Raw genomic sequence first — 11,579 nt, 5'->3', positions numbered from 1 at the left:
AGACACAATCACTGGTTTAGAAACAAATGTTGTTTCAGTAGCGAAATGGATGTAGAGAGCTATACTGAATATACTGTCTCGTAATTTTCTTCGACTGAGTGCGAACGGGACTAGGTAATCTGTTCTAACCTAAAAGACTACCTGTAGGTTATCTTACAGTTAATTTTAAACACTTTATTAATGCAAAATAACCCTGATAATCTCTTTGCAACTAGCATACACCTTCTATTTTAAATGAATATTTAAATTAAACTGTATACTATGCTGCTATGTTTACACCTAAACAATGAATAACAATGGGAAAATAATGTTGGTTGTGACGTATAATAGGCCTTCTAATTTCAAAAGTAAAATGTGAATTATCAGGCCGTATCTCTAGTAGGCCGTGAATGCACACAAGGTCGTTAATTATTACATCTTAATCAAAAGGAATTTATGTGGCATTTGCTTAGATTGACTAAAAAAATCATTTGGTTATGGTTGTAAAAAGGTAATTTACTCTTTAGCCCCACCTCGCGATGAATAACTTACAATCAAGACACACACCAACATTTTACTATATGCAAACTGCCTTATAAGTTATAACCTCCACTATAAAATAGTAACATACATTTTATTTATCTCTCTGATTACGATAAGAATGACAGTGTTAAATAAAACAAACAAGGATATATATATAAATTTAAAAATATTTTAGTTATTATAAATTAATTAATTTGTTTAAAAAATTAGGTGTCATGTTTTCATACATACATAAAATCAGAAAGAATTTTTATTATACAACAGTCCTTAGGCAGTGGATATTTATTTATAAAAAGGAACCACAAAGTGTGCATAGTAAGGTAAATAAATCAAATATTGGGCAACAGTGCAGACATGAATGAACACAGAAGTACCAAATAAATAGTAAGAAAAACATGCAAAAAGTGCTTATAAACTAAATTAACAAGATAGATTGTAGAAATAGTAATATATATGTATTATTTATTGCATAGGAATAGTATTATATATCATTTATTGCCTAACATATTGCCTGAAAAACATAAGCGAAAAGTAAGGAGTAAGTGCAAGCAGTTTAATAAAAAATGTAAGTATATACTGTTCCAATGAATGTGAATGAATGAATGAATGAATGAATGAATGTATGTATGTAACTTACTTTATCCTCGCGTGGCCGGAACGCCCACAATGGTAGCAGCATCGAGCCTTGAACCCATTACCTCTGGGTTACAGGCAGGCGCGCTAACCACTATACCACGGCGCCGGACACTATACCACGGCGCGGGACGAATGTCACCTGACGATTCCCAATCTAATTATTTCATAGTGCTGTATCAGATGGCAGCCAAAAATTGTCTTGCATAACTGGCATATCATGCTGGTTGGTGTGTCCTGTGATGCTAACATCCATCAGAGCTTGATAAATGTTCTGAACGCCCAACTCATTCGCTTCAACGTTGAAAACAGTCTGGTAATGGTACAGAAGTTTTGCCATTTTCTTCTTGAATGATGGGTCTTGTATATTTGAAGGATCACCTAACTTAAATGATAGATCACTCAACCTAAGCAGCATAGGTTTAATTACTGGTATTGGATTATTAGGGAAGTCGGCTTTGTGCTGATAGATATCATGGTGATGTATCATTTTAACATTTTGTGAATGTTGATCTGTAGGGTAATTGTTCTTAATCACATTTAATTTGAAACCAGTTGGAGGATTGTTCTCCATTGTTTCCTCTTCGCTCTCCAGCACAGACATAGTTGGCAGATAAAAAACTTTACAATCTGGATATAATATTGTTTCCATTTTTTTCGAAGGATTTCGTAAGTCTTTTTGCAATTGGAATAATTTCTTCATTTCAATATCTTTCTTTACTTTCTCAATATGCAAGTTGTATAGAAGATCTGAAAACATATTTTGTAAAAGCAACATGATAACAAGAGAGCAAAGTTTAATGAGTGAACACGTATTAAACTAATTAGCGCAATATTAATTAACTCTTTTTTTTAATATAACTCATGAAGACTTATGAAGTTTTGGTGTATGATGATTGAGTAATTGGTAAATAATATACATAAATATGTACAACTTCTGCATGTGTTGACTTGTAAACTTACAAGAAAACAAATTTGTCTTGGGGAATTTGAACAAACTATAATCATGCGGTAGTTACGTAATTTAAAAAGTTAATATTAATCATACAATGTTTAACTAAAAATAATGTTTCATTTACAATAACTGATAACAATGTAAAAGAATTGAGCTTTCAAAGCGTCCCTACTTGAATGGTAATAGTTTAAAACAGGTGTCAGTCGTCTTGTGGATTTCTTATCTCACTAACACGTTCACTCTAAAATTCCCATACAGTTAAGCGCATGTTGGGAACAGATTATTGCCTAATGTCTCAAGTTTGATCCTTGCCCGATGTAACAATTATTTGTATTTATTTTCGTTTTATAAAAGATATGACAGAATAATAATATTTTCCCTTACATTTTGAATTTAGTGCTTTTGATCAAACAGTAAAGTAATCTTTATTCAATTGCTAATTATGTGGTTTTAAATCTAAAAAAATTTTAATATATATAATGATTTGATTTCAATCAATAGATTCAAGAATAAATGCTAAAATTGAGAATTTAGATGAGTGCGAAAAAAAGTCGCAAAAAAACAACAATAAGAACAACCGTTTGACAAAAAAGATCTGTATGACTACTTCAGGCTCAATAACCAAGAGTGTTTGCTTACCAATACAATGTTCAAGCCCAGGAGATCCACTTTGGGCATTCCCCAGTTCATAATACAAATCTGCTGCATGTTGAAGCATTAATAAAGCTTTTTCAGGTAATCCATTGTTTGCAAACAACTTGCAAACATAAAAGAAATCATCAACTTGTTTAGTTCGCGTATACCTATCTCCACAAATGGTTTTCCGCCATTGTTCAGTATGATGTTGAACCTTGCCTTTGTTGCCCATCTGTACAGATGACAACAGATTTTGTTAAACTGTAGACAGCTTGGATATGGCATATTATGCATGTCAAGATTTTAAGAGTAACGAATGGGTTTTAATTGAAATTAACCATAGAAAGTGTCTTGAAGCTGTTAATCACCTTAGATAAATGTGGTGCTTATATTTCTTACTTATAACAACACGTTACTCAGTTTAGTTCAATCTTGAATAGTTTACTACTGACTATAACAAGCTTATATATGCAACAATTTCTCAACGAAAGCATACAGAAAAAAAAGCGTGATAAATTCAGCGGCTAGGTAAGTGACAGCAGTCAAAAATCTTGTTTGAATCTTAGAGCTTGCAGGTATGTTCCACACCTTCCGTGCTACGTAATTATCGTTCTAGATACGGAAATAGGGCGACCTAAATACACACACTTACAAAACATGTGTATAGAATATAGCAATACCCTTACACATAGTAGCATGAATTTATGACAATGCATGTAATCCTTGTGTGGTATAGTAACTACAGTCGCTGTAACATGAATGTTCTGATTGTAATGTATGGCAGACAATTTTGACAACCCATAAGGGACCACTAGCCTTCATCAATTTCCCTTGTCTATTCCAAAATAACATAGTACCTTTATACAGCAGAAATCCTGTTTTAATTTATAGATCCAGATTTCTCTTTCACACTTTGTTGATTTAATTTGAATAGCAATCAATTCCTTTGCATCACGAAACTTGTTATTTTGTAAACAATTATCAATATCCTCTGTCAATAAAGTTGGTGTAAAAAAGTTTACTTATTTCTAACCATGCATTACCATTATTCATTGCAGCTTCAAACTCTGATGTTCTAAGTGGCGGATGCAGTGCCTGATCTGAGGCTGATAAAATATTGCACAATTAACTTAGCAATTGTTGCATATAGTTAAAAGAAATGCCATTAACTTAAATTAGTCGCTAGCATTGTGGACTTGACATTTGGTGCAACCCAGTGTGGGCACCGGGTGTGTGAAAGTTTCTCCCTTTTATCACACAAGATTAAATAAGTGATTACCCCAATTGTTTTAGCTACTGTACTCACTAAGTAAACAACAGTGAACGACTATGTGTCCTTGATGATTATAATATGTATATTTTGTTTCATATACCTTATGGCCAATGTATGCTACCTGTAAACACATTACTTACATTCTGCAGTAGGCTCATATGTGTTTCCAACACCTGAATCCCTTACACAAGAAGTTTGTCCATAAGATTTTTGAGATAAAATCAGTTTAGTTTTGTCAGATGTGTGAAAAGGGTGTTTTTTATTTATCACATGTTGTCCAGGATAGAAACAATTTGTAAGAGTGCTTTCAAAAATTGGAACTTGGTTACCGAATCCTGTTGAACTACGGGTCACTTGAGAACATAACTCTCTTAACATAGGTAAGAGTTCTTGCTGACTCCCTGTGAGCAATGCAATTTAAAATCCTTATTATTACAGCATTTGCTTTATTACAAACTAACCTGCTTTTATTTCCCTTTGCAAGATTTTAGCAAGTATTGGTGTAAACACCCCGACTGTGGCATTGTGACCTGTGAATAGTATTCACAGTCATGTTTTTCTTTGTGTGTGGTGTATAGGACGACACCCATGTTATAACCCGACAGTAAGCATGAGGGGTATGAATACACCATGTGTGTCTGGTGTATAAGAGGACACCCATGTTATAACTTAAAATTGAGCCTCTTACCATCGCTGCAAGAATATTCAAGTAACCAGTCACAAGCATCCGTATCCGTAGGTGTGTTATCAGGGACACCTCGAACCTCACTAAAGGTTGTGTCAGCTGTACTATCAATCTACAATCACACATAAATAAGTTACACAAATATTAAAAAAAAATTAAGTTCTTTAACCATTCCTAATTTTGCCAGAAAAATTGTATGTAGTTAAATTCCTGCATGCCAAAAAAGGGGGAGCGAGTTTAGTTGGGATTTTTGATTCCAAACATTTAAGAACCCCTGTTTTATGCAGTTAAAATCAATTCAGTTTTATCCAGCTTACATGACGACTTGTTTGAGCTGTCGATGTTGCACCTTGGCATGCCTGAAATAAAATAAGATAAATATTTTAGACCTGTTAAACATTCTAGTTCAGTGACAGACAAACAGGAGATTCACCAACCAATATATTATTCTTTAAAAATCATTAAAAGGAGCATTCACCCCCCCTTAAATATATCCTCTCCGTATTCTTGGAGCTCATTCGAACTCCTGGATGCCTTATCTTTTCTGTTAATAGATATAAACTCACATCAACGAAAAACAGCTTTGGCTTATTTGTAAGTTGACTGCAGTTGTGAAGAAATGGTTTCATGATGTGCTCTCGAACACTAACACATTTGCCATCAACACCATAAATTTGTTGTCCTTTGGTCCCATGAGCAAGCACATATACCCACAAACAGAACCGGTTGTTTAACTCATTTTTCTTTATATCTTTCATTAACTGATGAATTTATATAAACGTTGCAATTACTATTAGAAAAATAGCCAGAAAAGTTTATAATTTGTTTTTCAATATGCGTTAGATGATTGATAATGTTACTTGTAACTTACTTACTTTATCCGTATGTGGTCGAAAACAACAGTCGTTATAACATGTGTGTACTGTTTCATACACCTCATGCCAGTAAGGAGTTATAGTCCCCCACTGAATATACAGGATTGCTGGTTGGGTTATATGACTGGTGCTGATCTGACTTTATATACAGGCTTCAGCGAGGTGCTATATCTACCGTAGTACTAATTGCTTTTATAACCAAAGACCAAGCAGTTCATAATATCTGGCTAAGTTTTATTCCCTTTTCTGGTACACAAGTACACAATACGATAACGGGCCTACTTGACGGCCGGGCAAGGGCTCGCAGAGCCCGCCATGAGCCTAGACTGACCTCGTGGTCTCAGTGCCGATGGTGGCATTAGTTCGGTAGTTCTCGTCTCTCTTAGTTAGTGTTAGGAGTTGGGGAAAGGGCGAATTATATACCGGACAGAATCACGTGACAGCAGTGTGAGGTCGTGCGATAAAATGGAATCGATTTGGGCCTGTCAGCGGCTGAACGGAATATCATTAACCTTGTTCAACCGGGGTTTTGTTTTCATGAGAATAGTTTCCCATAAGATAAGCGGTATCGGAAGTGTTGACATGATTAGCGAAGTATTGTGGTTGGGTGATGTGGTGTCACTTTAAGCGTCGAGTTGCAACAGAGTTACCATGTATGTTACTTCGTGGTGATTATTTTTTTTGGATTTTTTTTAATGTATGGCTGATAATTTGGACAACCCATCAGTGGCCACTGGGTTGGAGCATTTGTCGTTAAGTGTCGTGCCTAAGGACACATACGCCCACAATGGTAGCAACAACCAGTCTTGAACCCATTACCTCTGGGTTAGAGACAGGTGCGCTAACCACTTTGCCACAGCGCTGGACATAAACAACTAAATTTTAAATGTTTAACATAAATGATAATAACTTACACAAATAATCTGTTCTTCTGTTAGATTTTCCTTTAGTATTACATCGAAATCTAATTTGGCAACCACATCTCGTATTGCATCAGCATCTTTTTGCGAGCCTTTGAGTGACCCTGGCAATAAGCGTAAACCTCAAACATTGGTTTATATTTTTTACTCTTTATATCCATTATTCAAATAAACCAAAAGAGGTTCAGTGTCCTTTACTCGCATTGTAACCAATTAATAAATGCTTGAAGCTTTGGCCATAGTGTTTGTCCTACGGCAAGACAAGTTCATTACTTGTAATCCAAATTGACAACCATGTTGAAAACAATCACACAACATGTTTCAGTAGACCTTGTGAGTGCGCATAAAGTTTATGAGATAAGACATCGTCAGTGCTCACTATGTCAGAGTAAATAAGCTATATAATTTATTTACTAAAAAATGATGCCAAACCTCTATCCCCGTATTTAAAATTATGAATTAGAAGAAACAATCCCTTTTCATCAACATGCTTCGAATAAGGTTGCATTTTGTTTCTTGTTCGCGTAAGTCAAGGTTGTACCATAGGTATTCCAATAAAAGGAAGGCAAACAAAATTTTTCTGTCTACCTAACTGAAATATAAATAAATAACTTTGCAGTGGCAGCAAACAGTCAGGTCCGAATTGAACTGATATGTAAGCGTCTTTGTCTGTGTAAGCGTCTTTGTCTGTGTAATAGTTCCGCATTTTGTTTCACGGTTGGTGACTTGATGTACAACAGTTGGATATTGCACAAAACGCGATTGTTTTTAAAAATCAATAATTTTTTTCGAGATCTCGTGTTATAATTCAAAATTTAAGACAGAAACAGGTGTGTTTTGTGCGTTTGTTTTTTTGTAATTTTAATTTCAAAACAAACGATAAGAAGTGTTTTTCGTCCCTGGGGATTCCCCTGAATCTTATTTTAAAAATGTTAAAAATCGAAAATACGTAAATACAGTATATTGATGTTACAAAAGCTACAATGTTGCTTTGGAAGCAGTGTAACCAAGTTTTAATAGTCTGGACAGGTGTTTTCCTTCGTATTTGTTTATTAAACGTAAATTTGTTGCAATAACTTACATAAACAAGAAAACAATTCCAAAAGTAACTGCGTGTCACTGTCGTATATTGTATTTGATGATAAAAAGTAAATTTAAAAAATCGTTTTAATATTTGTCGCAAATTCCAGGTTATTGTTGTGCGGAGTGACACTATTTAGGGCATAAGCGGGTGAATATGATTGCGGTCACGCTTGAGTGATGTATGATTGTGTGCGCTTTGTGTATAGCACAGTGAATGTATGTGTAGCTTGTATTTACTATTTTCAACGTTTTTGCCGTAAAAATAAGGAATTTTTAAAATTAATAGATACTAAACAGAAGTGCAAGATATTAACAATCTACTAATCGTTAAGGTAAGAGCTATCCTTGTCTATAAAATCGTATTTTCAGCTGTGAAAGTAGTGCAGTGGGTGTGTCTACGCGGCGCAATCGGTACATGCAATCACAAAATGGAGTCGCGCGCTGGCGTTGCGCTCACCCTCACACAACAAGTATAATCTTTGCTGGGTTCAGTTTTCAAATAGTTTGGCGACTTTCAAAACACGGTTAGCACCAACGCAAACTTGTATCAATAACCAAACACCATTTATTGTTTTAATAATCAAATTCAATGAGATATTTAACGTGTATTCTATTTCTCCATGCAAGTAAAATAGTTTTACATGTATAAATTATAACGCATTACAATAACATACATATACTGAAAATTAATAAACATTAATAAAAAATAAATACAATGCACTATATCACCCATCCTCTCATTAAAATATCTTTCCAAAAAATATTCAACATAAAATGTAAAAACAGTTAACACTTTAAAAGAAAAATATAAATTTGTTTTGCCCATCTTTCCCATTATAGTAGCCACAATAGATAATACAATAGTAACTAATTAGCAATATTTTGAATCATAGATATTAACATCCAATGATGGAATCTACAAAATATTGGCTTCCATCCTCAAGTGAAGGGACTCACAATATTCCAATTGAAGTCAATAACTCTAAACCTAAAGATTCAGACATCACCGTAATCAGTCAAACTTCAATGGTGAACTTTGCGAATATATTTGCTGGAGCTACAGCAGCAGTTGCTAGCAGTGGAGCTGCTGAATCTGGTTCAATGGTGAGTCGATATTGTTTGTCTTGTGTAGAGTACTCTATTCTAGGGGTAAAGTAACAAAGCATGTCTAGGAATTGGGCCAAAGTTTGCTCATTTCCTTAGCACCAAAAATCCTTCATCTAATTACGATATGCAAGGGATAGGTCTAAATTATTATAAAATAATTTTCACTTCGGATTAACAATGTAACGCACTTCAGAGTTAGCATGGCCACCCTGCCAGCCAAGCTGTTACTAGATCATTTCTATACCTAATCCTTAATTTTTAGTATATTGTAACACAAGTACTGTTTACCTAAAGCGCGTTTTAATGAATCTCGTTTTGCTGCTAATTTCCTTCTCTTCCCTGTTTTAATTGATCTGACCTTTAGCCACAGCATTCGAAGAGATGAACTAACTTTATGTTATATCCTGTTACTAGATCTTTTACTCATATCTATTCCCTAATTTTTAATCTATTCTAATTTGTATCAGGTTTAGCAGCCTCACTTTTATTTTACTCTAATAGTGTTAACCCATAGTGTTTTTAACGACTCTTCTTTTACTGCTAAATCTCAATTTATGTTTACGTTATATTTTCCAGAACGGCAACAATGCCAAGAACTTCATGGTTGGCCAAGGGGTCCCTTCATTGAACCAAATATCCATACCATCAGCCAACCAGTTGTCTAAGCGTGGAACTGTCTTCTCCGGTACATTACCAGGCATGGGAACCATTAATAACATAGGGATGGTAAATTCTAATGTTATCATTTCAACCACTACACCACAGATAGATAGTAAGTTGGTTTATTTTTATTTACAAATAATAAGACTTGACTGGCATCGTTTAAAGTGAAAATCTTAAACACATTTTACAGTGTTATCACACTTGTTTGATTATCAATATTTTCCTAAACAAAATAGCCTTATTTTAGTTTCTGTAATGTTTATTTTATCTTTTTAGAAATTTTATATATTATATATACACCTATGTTTTACCATTTTAAACTGAAGTCAACACTAATAAAGTTATAATATATTAATGTTTATAACATTGACACTTGCATTATGACATCACAGATAACATACAATGTGGATCATCAGTACAATCTATGTACACTTCATCTGCACCCATGTCAATCACTATAAGGAAGGACTTTATTGAACAGGCTGCTGCTGAAAGTGGTGTTACTATGATACAACACTCAATTCCCACCATTATGACACCAATATATGCAACACAGCAACAACAGCAGCAGCAACAGGGTAAGTTTACTAAGTTACGTATGTATAAACTGGTACTGCTAGGCATGGTATTTAAAAATTTAAGCTTTTATGGTCTTTTGTGGACCAACATTTTAATGTCCCAGTCTGGTTCTATTCTATATGTGAGGTTCCATGGTGAGACATGTCATGGGACTTGGGAATTTAGCCAGAGTTGCCACATTACCCAAATTCACATACTCTGTTCAAGGCTCTGACTACTGATCTTCTTTATATTGGTATCGTATATGAATAAAAAAATGCAAGGTAATTTTTTCTGAAAATGTTAACTTTCAAAACAGTATTTTTTTGCTTTATTTTGATTTGTTAAATGTTTAGGTGAAAGGTCAATGACACGAAGTGTTATGAGCGTTCCAATAAATCAAGTCCAAGCTTCTATTTCAACTGAGATTGAGGGGGAAATGACGCACAAGTGTAGTATGTATTATATATATTTAGATATGATGTTGCTTAACAATCTGTAGGTAGTAGGTACCACACCATTGACAACAGATCTTTTTCTTAAATCCATAATTTTATTTAGTAAAACGTAAACCGACTTTAACAATTTGTGAGTAACCGTATAAAAAATAATAATTTAAAATGAATTCTTATATATTATATATATATATATATATATAATAATAAATAATAAAAGCCTAACACGCACAAAAGATAAAAAAAGGGGAAAATAGTTAAAACTTGAAGTAAAGCTGTTGCTTTGCCTCGGTTACCGATATATCTAAGAAACTATAGTGTATTAAAAACCCAGTTTTTAAGTAAATATGCTGAGTTAAAATATATTAACAGATGAATGCAACGAAGTGTTTGGAAGTGCTGGTAAACTTAGTTTCCACAACTTTAAATGTCACGCCGAGTTGCATGCACGTCCATACAAGTGTTCAGCTTGCCCAGAAAGTTTCTTAGCCCCTCATCATTTACAGGTGATTAGTTGTGTGCTTGTTAATGTGTTTTTACCTTAGGAAAAACGACTGGCTTCAACATCTGGTGGGGCTCATGTGGTAGCACACTGGTATCTGGGTGTCAGGTAATGGGCTAACTCTGACCTAAATTTTGTGTGTACGGTCTCACTTAACGTGTGAAAAAGAATGCGTTTAGACTGTTGTATGTTAAATATTAAATAAATCTTTCGTATTTTCTCAGGACCATATGAAAGCTGTACACTTACATAATGAGAATCAAAATTCTTCTGTTGTGTTTACATGTAGTGACTGCCAAGCTTGTTTTATGAATGGTGGACAACTTAATTATCATATATACATGGCACATACTGTACAAGGACCAAGAGCAATACACCATAAGTAAGTTGTCTTTATTTTCGCTATTTTTTACAACAAGATTTATCAATTTTTCATAGGGTTTCTATTCAAATTTTGCCCCTACTTTAACTCTCTTGTATTGGCTACCTGTTTTATATGTTGGCTTACTTATTTTTATACTGCCAGTCTGGCACTAAAATACAGTAGGGTGGGGGAAGATGGACACCTTTTAACTCTATTTTCTCGTCCCGTTTAGTAGTATACAAAGAACCTTTAAAATATCATAAAACTATATCCTCACGACTTCCATAGACCGTTGTTAATTATTAAAAACACGAACAGGATATTTGTATATTGTATGCTAAAGGTGTC

At 34.1% G+C, this 11,579-nt stretch overlaps 2 protein-coding genes across 4 annotated transcripts in view; one reads left to right on the top strand and one right to left on the bottom strand.

Moving 5' to 3' along the window:
• Positions 1-1,158: 1,158 nt before the first annotated feature.
• LOC100176754 lies at positions 1,159-7,112 on the bottom strand. 2 transcript variants are annotated; one of them, XM_002125710.4, is made up of 11 exons: positions 6,932-7,112; positions 6,494-6,603; positions 5,271-5,465; positions 5,022-5,063; positions 4,708-4,816; positions 4,481-4,549; positions 4,160-4,420; positions 3,790-3,852; positions 3,604-3,737; positions 2,750-2,978; positions 1,159-1,905 (listed from the first exon to the last, which is right to left on the bottom strand). In XM_002125710.4, the coding sequence occupies exons 1-11, from the start codon at positions 7,005-7,007 to the stop codon at positions 1,322-1,324; spliced, it is 1,872 nt and encodes a 623-aa protein (XP_002125746.1). In that variant the 5' UTR covers positions 7,008-7,112; the 3' UTR covers positions 1,159-1,321. The 2 variants fall into 2 exon arrangements, with proteins under 2 accessions (XP_002125746.1, XP_026691196.1); XM_026835395.1 differs by lacking the exon at positions 5,271-5,465.
• Positions 7,113-7,749: 637 nt separating this feature from the next.
• LOC100175109 (zinc finger protein 420) overlaps positions 7,750-11,579 on the top strand; it is an 11,040-nt gene continuing 7,210 nt past the window's right edge. Inside the window, exons 1-7 of one of the 2 annotated variants that reach the window (XM_009860990.3) lie at positions 7,750-7,914; positions 8,476-8,686; positions 9,266-9,461; positions 9,745-9,930; positions 10,267-10,365; positions 10,738-10,871; positions 11,092-11,249. In XM_009860990.3, coding sequence (XP_009859292.1) covers positions 8,489-8,686; positions 9,266-9,461; positions 9,745-9,930; positions 10,267-10,365; positions 10,738-10,871; positions 11,092-11,249 — 971 coding nt within the window. In that variant the 5' untranslated portion in view covers positions 7,750-7,914; positions 8,476-8,488. Of the gene's footprint in view, positions 7,915-8,088; positions 8,107-8,475; positions 8,687-9,265; positions 9,462-9,744; positions 9,931-10,266; positions 10,366-10,737; positions 10,872-11,091; positions 11,250-11,579 lie in introns of those variants that run through there. The other variant, XM_018812929.2, reaches the window with a different exon arrangement.

This window comes from Ciona intestinalis, chromosome 8, assembly GCF_000224145.3.
Source record: "Ciona intestinalis chromosome 8, KH, whole genome shotgun sequence".
Lineage (NCBI taxonomy): Eukaryota > Metazoa > Chordata > Ascidiacea > Phlebobranchia > Cionidae > Ciona > Ciona intestinalis.
The sequence above is the reverse complement of the archived record's forward strand: the minus strand, read 5'-3'. Positions and strand labels throughout refer to the sequence as shown.